This window comes from Anoplophora glabripennis, unplaced genomic scaffold (assembly GCF_000390285.2).
Source record: "Anoplophora glabripennis isolate ALB-LARVAE unplaced genomic scaffold, Agla_2.0 scaffold22, whole genome shotgun sequence".
NCBI classification, from domain to species: Eukaryota; Metazoa; Arthropoda; class Insecta; order Coleoptera; family Cerambycidae; genus Anoplophora; species Anoplophora glabripennis.
In genome coordinates this window covers 403,326-421,242 of record NW_019416298.1, presented here as the reverse complement: position 1 = coordinate 421,242, position 17,917 = coordinate 403,326, and the positions used below count along the sequence as shown (strand labels likewise).

The 17,917-nt window shown below is 30.7% G+C and overlaps 1 protein-coding gene across 1 annotated transcript in view; it reads left to right on the top strand.

The window, feature by feature from the left end:
• The window catches only part of LOC108917252, a 156,189-nt gene that overhangs the window by 105,547 nt on the left and 32,725 nt on the right, over positions 1 to 17,917 (top strand). Inside the window, exons 10-14 of the mRNA XM_023453976.1 lie at positions 5,071 to 5,272; positions 7,363 to 7,532; positions 7,590 to 7,794; positions 10,025 to 10,653; positions 13,217 to 13,447. Coding sequence (XP_023309744.1) covers positions 5,071 to 5,272; positions 7,363 to 7,532; positions 7,590 to 7,794; positions 10,025 to 10,653; positions 13,217 to 13,447 — 1,437 coding nt within the window. The remainder of the gene's footprint in view (positions 1 to 5,070; positions 5,273 to 7,362; positions 7,533 to 7,589; positions 7,795 to 10,024; positions 10,654 to 13,216; positions 13,448 to 17,917) is intronic.

The window sequence follows — 17,917 nt, the reverse complement described above, 5'->3', positions numbered from 1 at the left end:
ATTGTATTCTTGTTTGGTATCCAGTATATAACTGTTTCATTGATATATGAATTAGATCAAAGACGTTTTCTAAAATACTTTTAAAGGGGATGGTTTGTACCCCCAAAGGGGAATTGATAACACTATTTTATTAAACAGATTTAATATGTTTTCTTTACAGTTAAGTCGAAGAATTATGGCATTAACATTTTTATATAATATTATTCATGATAGAATTGATTGCAGTGAGTTACTGGCATATTTATATTTTTTAGTTCCAAGATTTCAAAGTAGGTACGAACGTCTTCTTGTGGTGCATACATCTCACAGCAACATTTTGATAAAATCGGTGGTACGTGTAATGGCTAGCTATTTTAATGCAATTTGTAGTGAATGTGATATTCATGCCGACAGTCTTTACACAATTAAACATTGTGTCATTACTTCTCTAAATTTGTAGATTTACTGCTGTTATGTTTGTTTAAGCATATGGACATCTATTAATAATTTAAATCTGTTTTCATATTTTTGTATTTGTATTTTTTATGATTTTTTTTTATTTTCAATGTATATCTTTCGTTTTTCATGCGTTTCCTGTAATTGGGTGTACCTATGTATACCTGTTAGAAATAAATGTCTTTATTCTTATTATTATCATTATTATTATTACAGGACTGGAGTACACATAGGTAGTAGCGAATTGTTCCGAAACATAGTTTTCTTTTAACAATTGCATATGAGTCATACTGAAATGAAACCTATGATATCCATAATTTTGTTTCGCATTAACAGTGCGAATGTCCTTATTTAAAATGAATTCATTTATTTTATTATATAACAAAGTTCATAAATTAATACATAGATATGGCAAAATTAATACCTTAAATGTACCTTAAAACTATTTTTTACTGCTCCTAATATTTGGCACGCCAGTTATTATCGTAAGTTTTTTTTTGTTATATGAAGACTTGATGTGAACGCTAGAATTACCAGAAAAACAAATCCATATCGGATCCTGCAGACAAATTCTGCATGTTATAAATTATGCAGTTGTTCAGGCGCTTCATAACGGTTCCGATATTTTTAAACTGAAATATAGTAGAATTTATTTTGGAAGATGCAACATGTTCTTATTCAAGCAGTGACTGTTGTATACGAAATACAACTTATAATTTATAATATCTGCAAAAAAGCAAATTATACTTTAAAATTAATTTACGTTTTGTTTATACAGAGTGTTTCTAAAAGACCTCCCGTAAATTCAGGGGGTGATAGTACGACAAAAAATAAGAATTATTTGTGTTATGTACTATATGTCTATCTCCTCTTGTTTTCGAGATACAGAGCTACAAAATAAAATTTTTTAAATAGAATTTTTACGAAAATTTCCAAACGGTGCGAAATATTTTTATGAAATTTGGTATTCCGGGGTTTTTAAGGACGCCAAATACATTGGTCTAATTATTTTTTGGGATATTTCATAGAGGGCGTTAGTTATGCTATATTCGTATTACATTTTAAGTTCTAATTTTTTTAAGGTTAGGTTTTTTACCATTCGGGCTCCAATTTCTAATGTACAATTTTATTTTCTAAAAATAATGTACTCTTGTTAGAACTTCCTAATGTGGACGGTTTTCGAGAAAAAAGGCTTTTAATTGAACTCTTACAATATTACGGTGTAGAAAATAAGTGACTTTTCTCAAAGTAGGCTTATGTCAAAACTTATTGATGGATGTCTCATAAACAACGCATACATTCTCAGTAATATTTTAAACTCTAATTAACTTTATATCAAAATTTTAGTGACTGTAATTAGTCATTACTAACTACAGTCACTAACAATCACTAAAATTTTGATATAAAGTTAATTAGAGTTTAAAATATTACTGAGAATGTATGCGTTGTTTATGAGACATCCATCAATAAGTTTTGACATAAGCCTACTTTGAGAAAAGTCACTTATTTTCTACACCGTAATATTGTAAGAGTTCAATTAAAAGCCTTTTTTCTCGAAAACCGTCCACATTAGGAAGTTCTAACAAGAGTACATTATTTTTAGAAAATAAAATTGTACATTAGAAATTGGAGCCCGAATGGTAAAAAACCTAACCTTAAAAAAATTAGAACTTAAAATGTAATAGGAATGTAGCATAACTAGCGCCCTCTATGAAATATCCAAAAAATAATTAGACCAGCGTATTTGGCGTCCTTAAAAATCCCGGAATACCAAATTTTCGTAAAAATTATATTTAAAAATTTTTATTTTGTCGCTCTGTATCTCGAAAACAAGAGGAGATAGACATATAATTCATGACAAAAAATTCTAATTCTTTGTCGTACTATCACCCCCTGAATTTACGGGAGGTCTTTCTGAAACACCCTGTATATTAATAATTAATTCTGTTGGAATCTACAAGCATCAACATTTTAAAGGAAAATGCTTACTTTGTCTTGTTGCGGATAAACATGAAAAATGACTTTAATATTTAAAGAGTTTCACGATACCAGATAATAACGCAAATGGTTGTGGTACGTGATAGATGGCTCATTAGCATGTAATGCTCTTTGAAGAATATTTCACTTCAGCACATTACATATTAGATAATATCTATTCTCTTTTCAAATTTATAACAAGTAAATAAAGATATATTGTCCCGTGGCTGAAATGAGTCACTTAATTAAAAGTTCAAATATATCTATTATAATAATACTTTTAATTGTACATAAATATCAAAACACAATGTTTTTATCAATATCAATGTATTAAAATTTGAAAAGGACCTGACACAAACCTTATGGACTTCAGGTCCCGGTGGATTTGTCAGGATTTTTGATATTTAGTATTAGATATTCTCCTGATCAAAAGTGTCAATGGGCACAAAGTCCAAAAATGGACCATTTTCGAGATATCAAGGCGCAAAGTCTCCTAAAATGAAACATTTCTTGTGATCGCACGGTAATTAGCTATATGATTTTGGAATATAATAGATATTTAAGTGCAATATTTTCATGTATATTTGGCCCAATTAACTCCCATAATCCATTTACCCTTATACGCACCTAAATATCTCATAATGTCTCATAAAAAGTTGTTGGATTCGGAGGGGAACACCGGATGGTGACTTTCAATGTGACCTTGACATTTGAAGGTCAAATCTAATTTTTTGTATAGGAACCTCTATTTTTGACCTCGGTTTCGGAAAGAGCACAAAATTTTACGTTTAGATAGATACGTTCGTTTACGTTTAGATAGGTACGTAAGGCTCTTTTTCTTCGTCAAGGTCAAATTGAAGGACACCATCCGATGTCCCCCTCCGAACCCAACAACTTCTGTAAGAGTTATTTTTGGAATGGTGGCTCCCCTGACGAGATATTCAGATACCAAATTTAAAATATTTTGTCCTTGAAATAACCGTTGAAGGTCATTCCAAAGAAAATGTACAATTTTGCGCTCTTTTGAATCTGGAGTCAAAAATAGAGGTTCCTATTTAATAAAATTAGATTATTTTGACCTTCAAATGACTTTGAAAGTCAAATTGAAGGTCACCATTCGATGTCCCCCTTCGAACCCAACAATTTTCATAACGGTTATTTTGGGACTGGTGGCTTCCGTGATGACTAGATATTCAGGTGTGTAATTTGAAATGGGACACTCTGTATACACATTAGAGTATATAGATTATGGGAGTTAATTGGTCCAAATGTACCTACATGAAAATATTGCACATAATATGATCCAAAATCCTATATCTAATTATCGTGCGGTCCCAAGAATTGTTTCATTTTAGGGGACTTTGCTCCTCGGTATCTTGAAAACTGTCAATTTTTTGGACTTAGTGCCCAGGTCCTTTTTGATCCACTTTTTCATCAGTTTCAAAATATCAAAAATCCATACAAATCCACCGGGATCTGAAATCCATAATGTTTGTGCGGAGTCCTTTTAATATTCTTAATAGTAATGCATGGTACTTAGATTCTTCCAACTTGATCCATATTTTAAGTAAAGCTAAGAAATCTAGAAGTAAAAGGAAGCCCTAAAAATTTCATTAATGAAAACTATGGATGCTAGAACTTTAGCTTGACATAAAGTCCAGTCATTAGATTTAACTTTGTATTACATTTGTACAAAGTTCCACACTGAACGATCTAATCATAGAACCATAATAAAAAGATTTTGATCAAGTTCCAATGTTCATTTTTCGCATGTGAATTTTTGTGGAAATATTTAGCAACTAGCTCGGAAATTGTTTAGTTCAACCACTTCGACAGTTTCCAAGTCATTAGACATTATAACTTCAAAATAACTAATACTGCTAGTAAAAGCTTTAATGTTTATCACCACTTTGTATATTTCTAGCATTATTTTCAGCAAATTGATGTTACCCTAAGCGCTATTATCCAAATATAACTAGATAACAAATTATTTTGGATTTACTGTGGCTGAAAAAAATAACAGCTAGTACACATTACGTAAACATGCTGTAATTAGACCAACATATAACAAGCTGACTTAAATTTTATTTATCCACCCTTCCTGCTATGGCTGAGACTTTATATTCTCTCTACTTAGGCGCCATAGTTAGCACTATGGGTATCCTTTATGTTGCTAAATGTAGTTTAAAGTTATTGCAGGAGCTTAGAGCTAAAGTTACATTATTAGCAACTTCGTCTTGCTTTGAAATCATAAAATCCTCAGAACAGTTGGGGTTATAGCTACGAAATGTAGATGCTACGTATAAACTTCCTGCCTATAAACGTTTGAAATTCAATCATTGTACACTGACTGAAATTAACACAGATATATTGTCTTGAATCAAGAATATCTACATTTATCTACATGCATCTATAAACATGCTTAATCTTAAACTAAGTAAAATAATTTTTTCATTCAATAAATGCTTCCCTGATGGAATATAGTTTATTTAATTTAAAATGAGGGTCTGCTTATACACAAATAAAATATATTCTTCATTTCATCTGTGTACAAAAATGTATATCTTTGTTTTCTTTCCAATTGACGGAAAGTACATTTTTAGAGAAATGCGAATTTAGACAACGTTCTGTTTGTTTAACAAATTATATTTTTTACAGCACCTTGTGTGGTACCTCACGTATCCCAAGGACGAGTAATCCTGTTATCCAGAAATGATACGGCGCCGACTTCTACTGTAGTTCAACACGGTGAGGCTCTTTCCGTCGACTGTGACCCCCAATATGAATTTTTGGCTAGTTTATCACCAGTCACTTGCAACAACGGCACATGGACCTTTATTCCCAAATGTGAACCAGCCAGGTATTTATTTCAATGATTATTCATTATATAATTGTAATATACAGGGTGTTCCACCTAAGAGGGATTTTTCTGTAACTCTGCAACTGTAAAATTTATAGAAAAATAGTTTTAATAAAAGTTGCTTGGAATCATGTGGGCTATGTCAAGAAAATTGTAGATGTATTTTGGACTTTACATCCCAAAATGTCAATTTAACTATCCTGATTACTGCCTGCGTGTGTTCTTGTTGTCTTCTCATAATTTGCATTTGCCGTTATTTCATTTTTGCCGGTTTTTCATTTATTGCATTTCAGTTTTACAAAACACTTTGTACGAAGATATCTTTGTAAATCTGGATTATTAGCTTGATAAATACGACTTGCCAATAAACAGTTACCATGAGCTTCTCCTACGGCGTACACCATATTTACTTATTCTTCTTTAGAGTAATTCATTTCACAATTATTACTGTCGCTTTTCTATTAAACCTTATGTGAATCGAAAATTTTACAGATTATCCTTTGACAGGAGCCTACTACGTTATTTTACATATAAGCTATTTGTAAACTTCGCATTTTTTCATAGAAATGAGATTTCATGAAAAACTAATGAATTTTGGTATAGGAGCAGGTATAGCAAAGTTGTAGAGAATTTAATTCTGCATCTCATGGTATGAAAATATACAGGGCGTTGCATTTAAAAAAATCGAGATTTTTCAATTTTTCAATTGGCAATTTTGACATGATATTTTGGTCACCCTGTATAACGCAGGCCAGTTTTTGGAGCATGATTCGGAAGAGTCATCCTTACTAAACATCTGATAAAAAAATGGGCTTAGTAGCTATTAGTATAACCTGTCAGTATCAGAAAATGTAAGCAACCAATATCGACTAGAAAAACCTTTCAAGCGAGATATCTCAAAAACTGTGAATATTTGAATAGAACTATTCTACACAAAGTACCCTTTATTTTTTATGTAGAATCCGAAAAAAATATAAAAAATGTGTGTTTCCATTTAAAAAACCAAAGTTGGTGTCTGTCCAGGAAAAGTGGAACACCCTGTATAGTTGAATATATTTTTAATTTGTACATTCCGAGAAATGTGGCAACACAGTAAAAAGAAAAATCCATATATTCCTCATTTTAACATAGATATTGGACTTTCCCGCACTAGTGGGACACGCTGTATATAATTTTGTTCTACTGAGTGATATTGAGCTTTGTTATGTCTGATGAGTGTCATCATGAACTTTGCTCTTTGGTTAGGGGTGCATAGACGAAGAATTAACATTAAAATCCGATAATTTATAAAGGGAGGTTTTTCGATGCGTTTTCTTCACATATTGCCAACTCGATTCTTTATATTCCGGAAGTAGAAGTCTACTTCCTTATTTTAAACAAAACGTCCCATACATCTTATTACTCTCATGACTATATTAATATTCTAGCACGAAAACAGAAAACAGAATCAAATTTGTTTTCAATCAAAATGAAATAAAATCAAATACTTTTCCGGATATTTGAATCTACAATTATTATTAAACATGGCATTTCCTGAAGAAAAATAGGGACTAGTTACTAGCAGATTTTTTTATTATTCAAGTATGAAATAATATTAATAACAATAGTAATTAAAAAAAGACAATTTTTTAGACATAATCTAAATCTTATTGCTTAAATATAAAGATGTAATAAGCATTAAGTACTTGTTTTAAACAAACTTTTAGTTAAATATTTTACGTTCAAGGTTATTTTAATAGTGGTACGAATTCTGAAAACATAAGGAGTTGTAAATATGTCAAGAACCCTTATAATGCCTGAGTATATTAAATAAAAGAGAGTTTGATTTTATATAACATGGACCAAAAATATGCAACACAATTTGACATAAAAAATGTGTGGTTCTTTAAAATTAACGGAATTTAAAGAGAAGAATGGGACACTTGACATTATTTCTGGAATTATATTGATTATAAAAGATAGAGTATCTCGTTTTGCTAAAATTTAAATATTCTTCTGCCACACGAAATTGAAATTCCAGGGGTTCTTTGCAAGTGTGAGATTTCATTATTATTTTTGCGCGAGTGTTTACTCAGTTTATTGTATTAAAGGTGCAAGCTTTTGCCAAAGTCACCTAGAAATGGAATGGTTCTGGCACCCAAGATGGAACACGGAATGAAGGCAAGATTTCGATGTAAGGACGGTTATCAGCTAAAAGGTCAACATTTAATGGAATGTTCGTTTGGAAACTGGACTGGAGAAGTGCCGAAATGTGAAGAAGGTAAGATATATATTGTATAGAAAACACTTTAACATCACAATTTTATTTCATTTTTAGTTTATTGTCCCTATCCTGGAATAGTAGAAAATGGTAAGATTCTATTAGTGGGCAATATGGGCCTGTATGATTATAGGCCTTATGTGAAAAAAGTTACTAACAATAAGCAGATAATGTATGATTGTGATAAAGGATATATATTGGCAGAAGGTCCTCCAGGAGCGACGTGTATTGGAGGACAGTGGAGTCCGAGACAACTTCCAAAGTATGCATATTATCAAATATTTAATTTGTTACTTTCGTACGACTATATATCTATACAGCTGTTATGTTTAGGTGTTTAAAAAAACTGCATTTATAATCTAAATTTAACTCCCTAGTCTTTAGTATTACATATTATTAAAGTTAAATAATAAAAGAAGATAGAACTGTCAGTTACCCAAGGGTATTTTCGTAAGCACGTAGTCTACTCGAAAATATAAGGCATCTATTTGGTCAGAATTTCTTTTGGAAAATAGGTATATTGAAATGGAATTTTCTTATTAATATTGATTTTCCTTTTAAACTTTGAATTAAAAATCAAATTTCAAACTACTATAAGAGTTAGCAAACAAGTAATTAAGTAATTTAGCAAGTTGTACAAGGCATGTTTTCAGTAATAAAGACGTAATTAGCTCTTAGATAAGGAAATTCCTTGTTTAATTAGCCAATTTTAGCCTATGATAAATTATGGATGCAAACCGTTTGACTTGACTAAAGTTAAATAGATCAACCATTTCGGTTTCGACTACTGAGGTGGTAGTGTCATTACTAAAAATCGAACCTGACAAGATTAATTTACCTATTTTTATTAATAATTGTAATTAATTGTAAAGTTCATTCATATCTTAATTATGAACTAATCAATGTTATAAAATTATAGAGCGAGTCAAACATTTATAACTAGTGAAACTTTATTAAAAAATTCTTTGATAATTTTAATAAGAACAGTATAACATACATTCCTCTTAAGTTCATTAATGTTAACACAAATTTATTCATAAACGCCCTGAGCTTAAGATGGCCCCAATGAAAAATGTCTGGTTTGGTAAGATCAAATGATCTTTCCATCACGTGAAATTAACTGTTGATCGAAAAGTACTTTCATGAAAATTTTTGCTGGTTGAACCAATAATTTCCATGGAACTGTTCCAGTTGAGGCCTAAGAAAAGTATTTAAAATGTAGAGTTATAGTGATGTAAAGACCATTTTCTCCTAAACTTCGATACGGCGCACTATACTGTCGCTTTCGCAAATACATTGATCTTTGAATTTTACATGGATTTTCTCTTGATCTATTTATGAAAGTTATGTATGTTTACATAACCATTCAGATAAAAATGAGCCTCATCATTCATAAAGAGACGCTGTGTGGTATCCATATGCTCGATCAAAAAATGTATCTATACAAAACTGAAGACGGTTATGTTTATCATTCTCAGTTAACAGAACCTTATAAACAAGGTCCATTTTATAAGGATAGTGCTTCATTTTATGGAGAATTTGTTGGACATTTCATTCGGAAAAATCAAGAATTACTATCGTATAGATCGCTGTGGATTCAGCAGTGCACACAGTTTTTAGGAGCTCCCGTTCGTTTTCCATTGCAAACAAAATGTTCGTTGTTGAATTGTGTACGCATTCATTTTTAACAACTAAAGTACTTTAACAGCAGTGTTTGGCTGAAGGTGTGTCATTAAACAAATCTTCAAGTCTTATTAGTTACTTAAACAAAACGCAATTGATGCAGTTTTCTTTATTTAAAATTTCTGTCATAGATTAAACATGATAATAGATATATTATTCTCTTCGTTTATACATAATTTTTTAAAATGCCACACATCCCTTAACCCGGAATTTCATAAATCAATTTGGTGGGATATCATCATTCTGTTGGAAATTATGGTAAATGCATTCGTGAATCTTCTTGACAAAATAATAAGGTGGATTTAGAAGCAGCGCAGGTACATTACAGTTGTTATCCGAAATTTATGTTCTGTTTTTTTTTTAGGGTGGTAAATGCTGTATGTTTGTAATCACCTTAATAAAACATTTTACTCATCTATAAAAAAATGTAAATTAGTATAGAATTTTTACTACTACCATTCAACTGTGTCGTGCTGCTTTTGATCGCAGCTTCTAATATCAGTAGTAAATATATTTTATTGACGAAATCCGATGCAGCCAAGTCGAACTAAACCTGAGTAGCGGCTTACTTTTTATACTAAAAGTTGAATATGCTTATATTTATTTTCCATATAATATGCTTATATTTATTTTCCATAAGAAGATGCGTTTATTTTTATTGCTATTTTGATACTGTAAAGTAGAAATTCACGTCTGAAATGATTAAAGAAATCAAAGAATGTCAGGCAGGGCTCTATTTAATGGTCATATACCGATAGATATCTGTATTTCTATAATTAAATATATATAACCTTTAATTAACGTTTTAGATGCATTCTTGTGCAACATCCAAGGCTCAGATGGAATAGAAGAAAGCGTTCCGTGATAATAGAGAAATATAAAAGAGCGTTCATTCGTCACCACAAAATTATCTATGGTCAAAGAGAAAAAAGATATATCCACAATTATCTGCACCATTTATGGGATGATTTCTTAGTAAATAACAACAAAGAGCGGAACGTACCGCATAATTCATTATCAGCTAGAATAGCAAAAGTCTTAGCAGAACATTCTAGAAAACGGCTTAAAAGAGCATTAAAGGGCGGTAGCGGTAGCAGAGCACTTGGAACAAGTCATAAAAGCTCTGGCTCCCAACTGAGTCTCAGAAGAACCAGTAAGAAAATTAAAAATAATATAGACGACGAAAAGCCGACTAATGAACTGGGTGAAACTAAAAGGCCTAAGCACAAGAACCGAGGTCCTTGCGAACCTCTATCTAGTGAGCCATTTGTAAATGTGGAAGTTGTGAAATACGGCAGAGATCCGAACGTGTCGTTTAGTCCTGGCACTATTGTTAAAATGGCTTGCGGAAAGGGATATGGTTTAAACATGCCCGAAAACAAAACTGCTAAATGTGTTCGAGGAAGATGGAGGCCAACGAAGCCGATGTGTCTGATATGTAAGTTCACTCATTGATTGTTAAAGGGTAGCATTTAGAAAGGAAACCGTTTATGTTTAAAATAGTTATGAGTATTAGTACCCATATATTACAATTAGCAGGTTTCTGAATTTGCATAGGGGAGTTAAATTATGAAATTGTTTGAAATTGTTAGGAAATTGTAACTTATAAGATCTTATTGAAGTATTTGTGATAATACGAATACAATTTGGAGTAGAATGTCTGTATTTTGATTTTTTTGCTATTTTCTGCTAAATTATAGAATGTAGAAAAAAACTATGGTCACCAACGTCTAGGTAGTCAAAATAGGATGCATCCAGAATAGATGCCTCATCTTTTTTTTAGCGTCATTTGTTCACAAAAAGATGAATGGTTAATTCTTCACATATTACTTCTAACATCAATAAACTGCTATTATGAATAACAATTTTAATAATCAAATTTGTAAGAAACGAAAAACATTGCATTTGTCCAACTTCCCATAGGTATTGGTTAAGATGTCCCATTAGTTGAGAAGAAATACCAATTTTTAAAAGAGTATCATAAACCAAATTACAAAATTAATTTCTTCATTATTGACAATATAAAATTAGCAAACTAAGCAACGTTCTTTTTTTCTGATTTCTGGTTTTTCTTCTGTATTTAGGTAGTCGGGGAAAAACTCAATATTCGGAGGAAGTGAAGGGTGAAATTGAACAAAAAGTCATGTTTGTTACATATGGGCGAATGACAACGATTACTGAGATAGCAATGAACATATTTTTATTGCTAATTGTATTATTGCGGAAGCTATTATTATTTGATACTTTACTTTGAGTAGGTTTTGTATTCTCAAAAAAATTCACATTGTCACTTTTTTTTTCAACAATGCCTGAGTTCCGTCTGTAGGCAACAATATTTACGCCAAATGCAATCCGAAGACAGAAAATAGTCCAGTGGAGTACATATTAATGTACATTTTTTTTTATAAAAGCTAAAGTTTAATCTGCATTTTATTTTTTAACTGAAAAAATAATTTTTATAGTTTTACTTACAAAATAGTCATATTCCACTCTCAAAAATTTTAGAAACTATTGAAATTTTTTGAAAGATGTATAAAATCATAAATTCAATTGTTGTTTTATAAACGTTTTTCAATATTTAAATATAAATTATTAGTAAATTATAATGCTTATTAAAAAAGCAACAAATTAAGTTGTCTACAATAAACCACCATAAACACAAACGGATAGGAATTAATTACGCAACATCCGCACGATAACAAAGGCAACAGTATACTAACGTGACGTGAACGTGAAAAGCATTCTGAGGCAGCGGCATAGAAGATAAAACAATCTTATTGTATTATCCAAATTATCAATAGATGTTGGAAATTACTATCTTTGTTTTCTAAACATAAATTTACTCTATTTTTCATGCATTCAACATGTTTAAGTTCATTTAGTGTTATAATTTAATTTCATGTTCAATTGCTGCTTCCAGCAAGAGTGTAGAGAGGATTTTTAAATACATATATTAAATATGTTACTTTTGATACGGCCAAACAAAAATTTAATGTTATGGATCAGGGCTCCGATCAGGCCACAAACCTAGTAGTAGTAGTTATAGTTTTTGCTGCAGTATGTGCTATATGTCATGTTGAGAATACCATACTGCATTCATCGTCATTCTCCATTTATTGGAAAAAATTGGGCTTATAATCCGTCTTTTTGAAACTGCTGCCCAGATCTTCTGAGGATGTAACGATGTTTTAATAAAGTTATGCATCTTTCTTCAGCCCAAGTTCTATAATTCTGAATATTTACATAATTAAATAAATGTGTCCATGCCTCATTCAAATAAAGCATTAATCCTAATAAATTATTGTCGTCGTTTAAATGATTACAGTACTCTGCTCGTATTCGAATATTTTGATATTTTTAAGGATGCTCTAAAGGTATTTTTTAACAGTAACATATATAACTCCATAATGGTGCGACTTATGCCTAATATCTTTTTATTAAAATAAGCCTTAAATTCAACAATAACTGCTGAATGCAATAATGCTGAAATATAAAAAGTAATTTAAAAAAAATAAGTTAGATAAGGGTAGAGCCCAGAAGAAATGGGACACCTTGTATAATTTAATACAATCTTGACATATGAAAAAATTGATTTGAAACAACGTTTACTGGAAATATTTTTTGTAGTACCGATATCACCAGGACAGTGGAAGAATATGTCGGAATAGGAGGCCCTGTATATCTGAACTAAGTTAACTCACAATCTTCTGCTTCAATTAGTTAAGTAAGTCTTAACAGTGACTATATTCTTGTTATAGTCACTGGTCTTAACCAATACCTAAAAGCTGGCTTGGAATCAAATTGATCAAAATTTCCAGTACATAATCATAAAACGAGACTGAAATCAATAAAAAAATTATATTTTCAGACAGGTATCAAAACTAATCCAAATTAAAACAAAACAATTTTTCAAATAAATATGTGCATACCGCCCCCTAAGCAAATATCAAAAACGTCCTTTTTTGTTTTTCATGTACCTATACCTACCTGAATTATTTTAGTACCTTGTTTTGTACCCGTTACCCCGCATGGTATTTACAAATTGTCTAAAGCCGAAACACCCCTGGATTTAAACATAGATCCCGATCAACCCTTGAATGAAACTATTGATGTTGCAAATGGGCAAGTAGTAGAATTTAGTTGCGAGGAAGGTTATAATGTACAGGGTCCTAGTAATTTGAGGTGTTGGCACGGTGATTGGGCGGTTACCAGTTTCCCAGAATGTACTGCAGGTACGTTGTCATCATGGATAGGTATCGTTCACATAAATCACTTGCAAAATTACCTCTAACCATCTAATATTTTCATAACGGTTCATGGGTATATAGCTCTTCTAAATAGCAAATAATCCTAATGACCTATACCTTACAATGCTTTTATATAGCATACTGGTTCATTACAACGATTTTTTTAATTTGATACTTGTGCCTATGAACAGTGCAACATATTATTTTCTCCTTATTACCTAAAACACCTAGGATATTCACACAAATAGAAAACAAAATAGGACCTAATATACTACGTTGGGGAACTCTTACTTAAAGAATTATCTACTTTTCTACACAATGTAAGAATGTAAGATAAAGTTCCTTAAAATCTGAGGTGTTAAATCACTTACCTCAATACCTTTTAATTTCTGAACAGAATATTATGATTTATCAAATAAAGTCTTGAACAAAAAAAAAAATCTCCTTAATAACATCTTTTGTGCTAATATTTTTCCGTATTTTTCTGAAAGCCGAGTAAAGCAGATTACTTTTACTAAGGGTAATAGGTTTACAATTTGCTGCCATATCAACGACTTAAGAAATTGCATAGTTATTGATTATTTAAAACCTGAAGCGACATATTCAGAGAAAAAAAGGCAAATTTACATTTATAGTGCCTACAGGATCATAATAAATGTTTGCTTAGGTTGATGATATAAATAAAGGGGGATAAAATATCACAACAGTGTTGAAAAAATATACCTATAACTATCGCTCTTGGAACTAAAAGAACGTAGATAATGATTTTTCATTTAATGAATAATCATAGATAGTGCTATTAAAAATAGTTAGAAATGGTAAAAAATAAAATTCGCTATAATTTCAGTGCCATGAAATCGGTAAGGATTACAAGAGGTCGTAGATATACTTATAATCGTAATTTGAGAATAATACATAAGGTTGTTAAGTTTATAAGTTTTACGTAGAAAAGTTATTTAATAACAAGTAGTATATTTACTTCAATTTTATCTTTATTCTCTGGGCTAGTAGCGATCTAATTTAAAATTATAATTAACATTTATGTTTCAGATAATTATCACAAATACATATACATATAATATATGTATATATATTTAATTATTATCATTATGTAGATAATAATCTGTCATAAAATCCGTAGTTTCGTAAATATTGTTCGTGAAATATACTCCAGAAGAACTATATTTTTATTCGGAAAATTGTATTCAATTCACATGATATTTGGGAAGAAGTTCAGGTTTATTATTTGCAACATACCTACTGATAATGGAGAAAAAAAATTGATCTCATCAGCTAGATGTCAGGATATCGATTTTATGAAAGGCAAAATATCAAAAATAAACAAAAAAGGCACTCTTGTCTCAATTCGATAGGAATAACGGGAAAATAATTTGAACACCCCGTAGAAAGTTATTTTTGTTCATTTTACCATTACTCTATTTTGACTTTACAAAAAGTTATATTAAATTTGAATATTCTCTGTAGATTTTTTTAAATACAATCTATCGATTACATCGCAAACGATTAGTCGAGAAAGTTTATGTAAATCGAACACAGCGTTCCTTAATTCTAAAAGAAAATGTGAGTGCATCGATTACTATATTTGGAAAACGAAAAATATTATTGTGAGATTTATTATTTTTGCGAAGTTTCTGAGCTCTCTAGACATAGCCCTCCTTATCTATAACACTCTGTATCGACATTTTCAGCGGTAGTAGGTACGTGAGTTCATAAGTCACAAGAGCTGCAACTCTACCATTTTTAATTATATTCCAATTATTTCTTACAAGTGAAGACTACATTTTTTTATATTTCTTCATTTGTCAGTTTCTTTTAGTCATCAAGATTAACGTTTCATTGGTCATTTTCACTTCCTTTTGAATTTTACATCAAATTTGCCACATCGTTGGTTAAGGTCTCTTGTCGTTGCCAGAGACATATCGCTTTTTTCTTCAGAAGAAACTCAAACAGTTTCAGCAACAATTTTAAACAATATCCTTTGCCCCGTTCCAGAAATTGTTTTCCTGAAGAAACCAGTATGTCTCTCGAAACGTCAATCAGTTTAATCAATACCTTAGTCATTAGACCCGAAAATACGAGTGTAAAACTACAAATCTTGTATAAAACATTAATTTATTATGTAGAAATGTAGTATACAGAACTATACTGTGCGGTAATACATTGTTAATATAATGCGTTCTAAAATATGAGAGTATTAATGTTCAAAATAAACACTGTATCTTGAAAAATTGCAAATAAATTAATTGAAATTTTTTATTTTGAATAAAATATAAATATCGGACATTTATTATATAAATGTTTTTTACTTTAATTGTTAATTGTGTGTTGTGATCTTCAATCCATTTATATAATCTATTTAAAACAAAAAATATATAAAAGTTCTCAAAAGAATTCAAAGCACATTTCTCAAAAATTGTTTGTTTTTAAGACAGGCATATGTAATTACTTTTAAAATAACAATAATGACTTTGACTTCACGTATAAATTAATGTTAAATGTAATTGTGTTAACAACAAAATTTTTCCCGATTAAATATCCTTATATAGATTACCCAACAAAGTTGCTGTGTGGATGCGCAGTCGCGCACTAATTTTTCGATATTTCGCAGCCGTTTTTATATTATGCTCACAATGGGCTTATTCACGATTTTTTAAAATTTCATTTTATAAAAGAATTGCATCTAAAAATGGCCAAAAACCCAAATTTCACTAAAAAAAGTAAAATTTAGAGGGTCACAAAAATTTTTAAACATTTTTGCTCCCATATACTTTTGTACCGCGCAGTCAGCGAAAAAATTAGGGGGAACATTGCTACCCAATAAAAATAACAATAAATTTAAACCTAATTGAATGGAAACCTTGTCTGGTGGGTAGAAAGAAATGAGTTTCAGTGAAATCTTTTTTGCCTAAAACCATTTCGATGTCCGGGTCCGTTTATTCAAAAAACGTATCTATGTATAAAAAAGAAATCTGGTTGTATCAGCACCAACTGAAATCGCAATAAGTAAAATTGCTTTTCAACGGTGCGTGACCGAGGGTACAATGTTTTTCTATTACATTGCGTGCCCAACATAAAGATGTAACATTTATATTTGTCTGTATAAATATTTCTACGGCATCGATTGCAACTTAAATAAAATAAAGTGACCTGTCAAAAATTGGTACTATTGGAATCAGATGTTACATTAAATTTTATGGAAATTTTCTTTTTAAATGTTTACAAACATATAATTAGTTAATTATTATTATTGAAAATTATTTATTTCCTGGGATACTGGTAAAAAAACGCACATAGTTTATATTGTTCATTACGATCGTTTCGGGTTTAACCCCATCTTCAGATAACGGCATTAAAACGTGAATTATTACATTTCTTTTACAATTGTTATTATATAGGTCAAAATATTGTTTAAAACTTTTAAACATATGCCAAATACAATATAAATAAAAGTTTTCTATTATATTGTTAAAAAACGTAATATATAATTTAACAAAGTTGGAGGCAGACATGTGAAAATATTATGTAAATAAAATAAAATTTTTCTAAAATTCTTATCTATAGGAGTTACTTTGGCATTAATATCAAGATATGCTAAAAGCTGCAACACCAGAGACACGTTATTAATTAATAACACAGCCCCACAAAAATAAATCTGTGCATCGGACTAGCCAACTATACCTTTATGTTTTCGAGGTCGCCGAGTCCGATTCAGGTCACGTTAAAAGTCACTTCAAGGTCAAACCGAGAAATATCCCCTATGGTGGAGGCAACCATGGTTATTATATGTTTATGGGGTTACTGAGTTCGAATCCGAGATCCACTTGGCCTTGTCAGGTCAGATTTAAGGTCATGTTAAGGTCAAATCGAGAAAAATCACTATATCGGTTTCATCATTCTACACATCTCCTTTTGGAGCAGTTGTCATTGTTTCCAGTATCCTTCATGGTAGCAGAATTGTAAAGGCTCTATTAGAACCATCATAGAAATTACACTTTTACTTAGATGATTGATGATTTTAATGATGATTACAATTTGATGATTTTAATGGAGTTAGGCTTGTCAGTAAAGATATTTCATGTCCAGTAATGCAGAGATATTCGGGCAGTCTACATGTAAAAATTTCATTACGTACGAGTTATAAAAAATTTATCATTAATGGAATGTGAATACTCATCATTCACCATAGAATAAGAAACGAATATTATCGTATTGTTGACATGTATGTACCATGTAACGCACCCAACTGTCTACCAAAATTATCCTTTAACTTCAGGCACGGCAACTATCCAAAACCTTTCTTTCCGCGAAGGATGAAAGTGTTAGTAACCAATAGGTAATGCTGTATAAAATTATAGTGTCGGATTTTCAAATGTGACTCAAAAAGATCATGCTAATGTGAAGACTCGTGAATGTTGAGAGTCATTCGGTCCATTA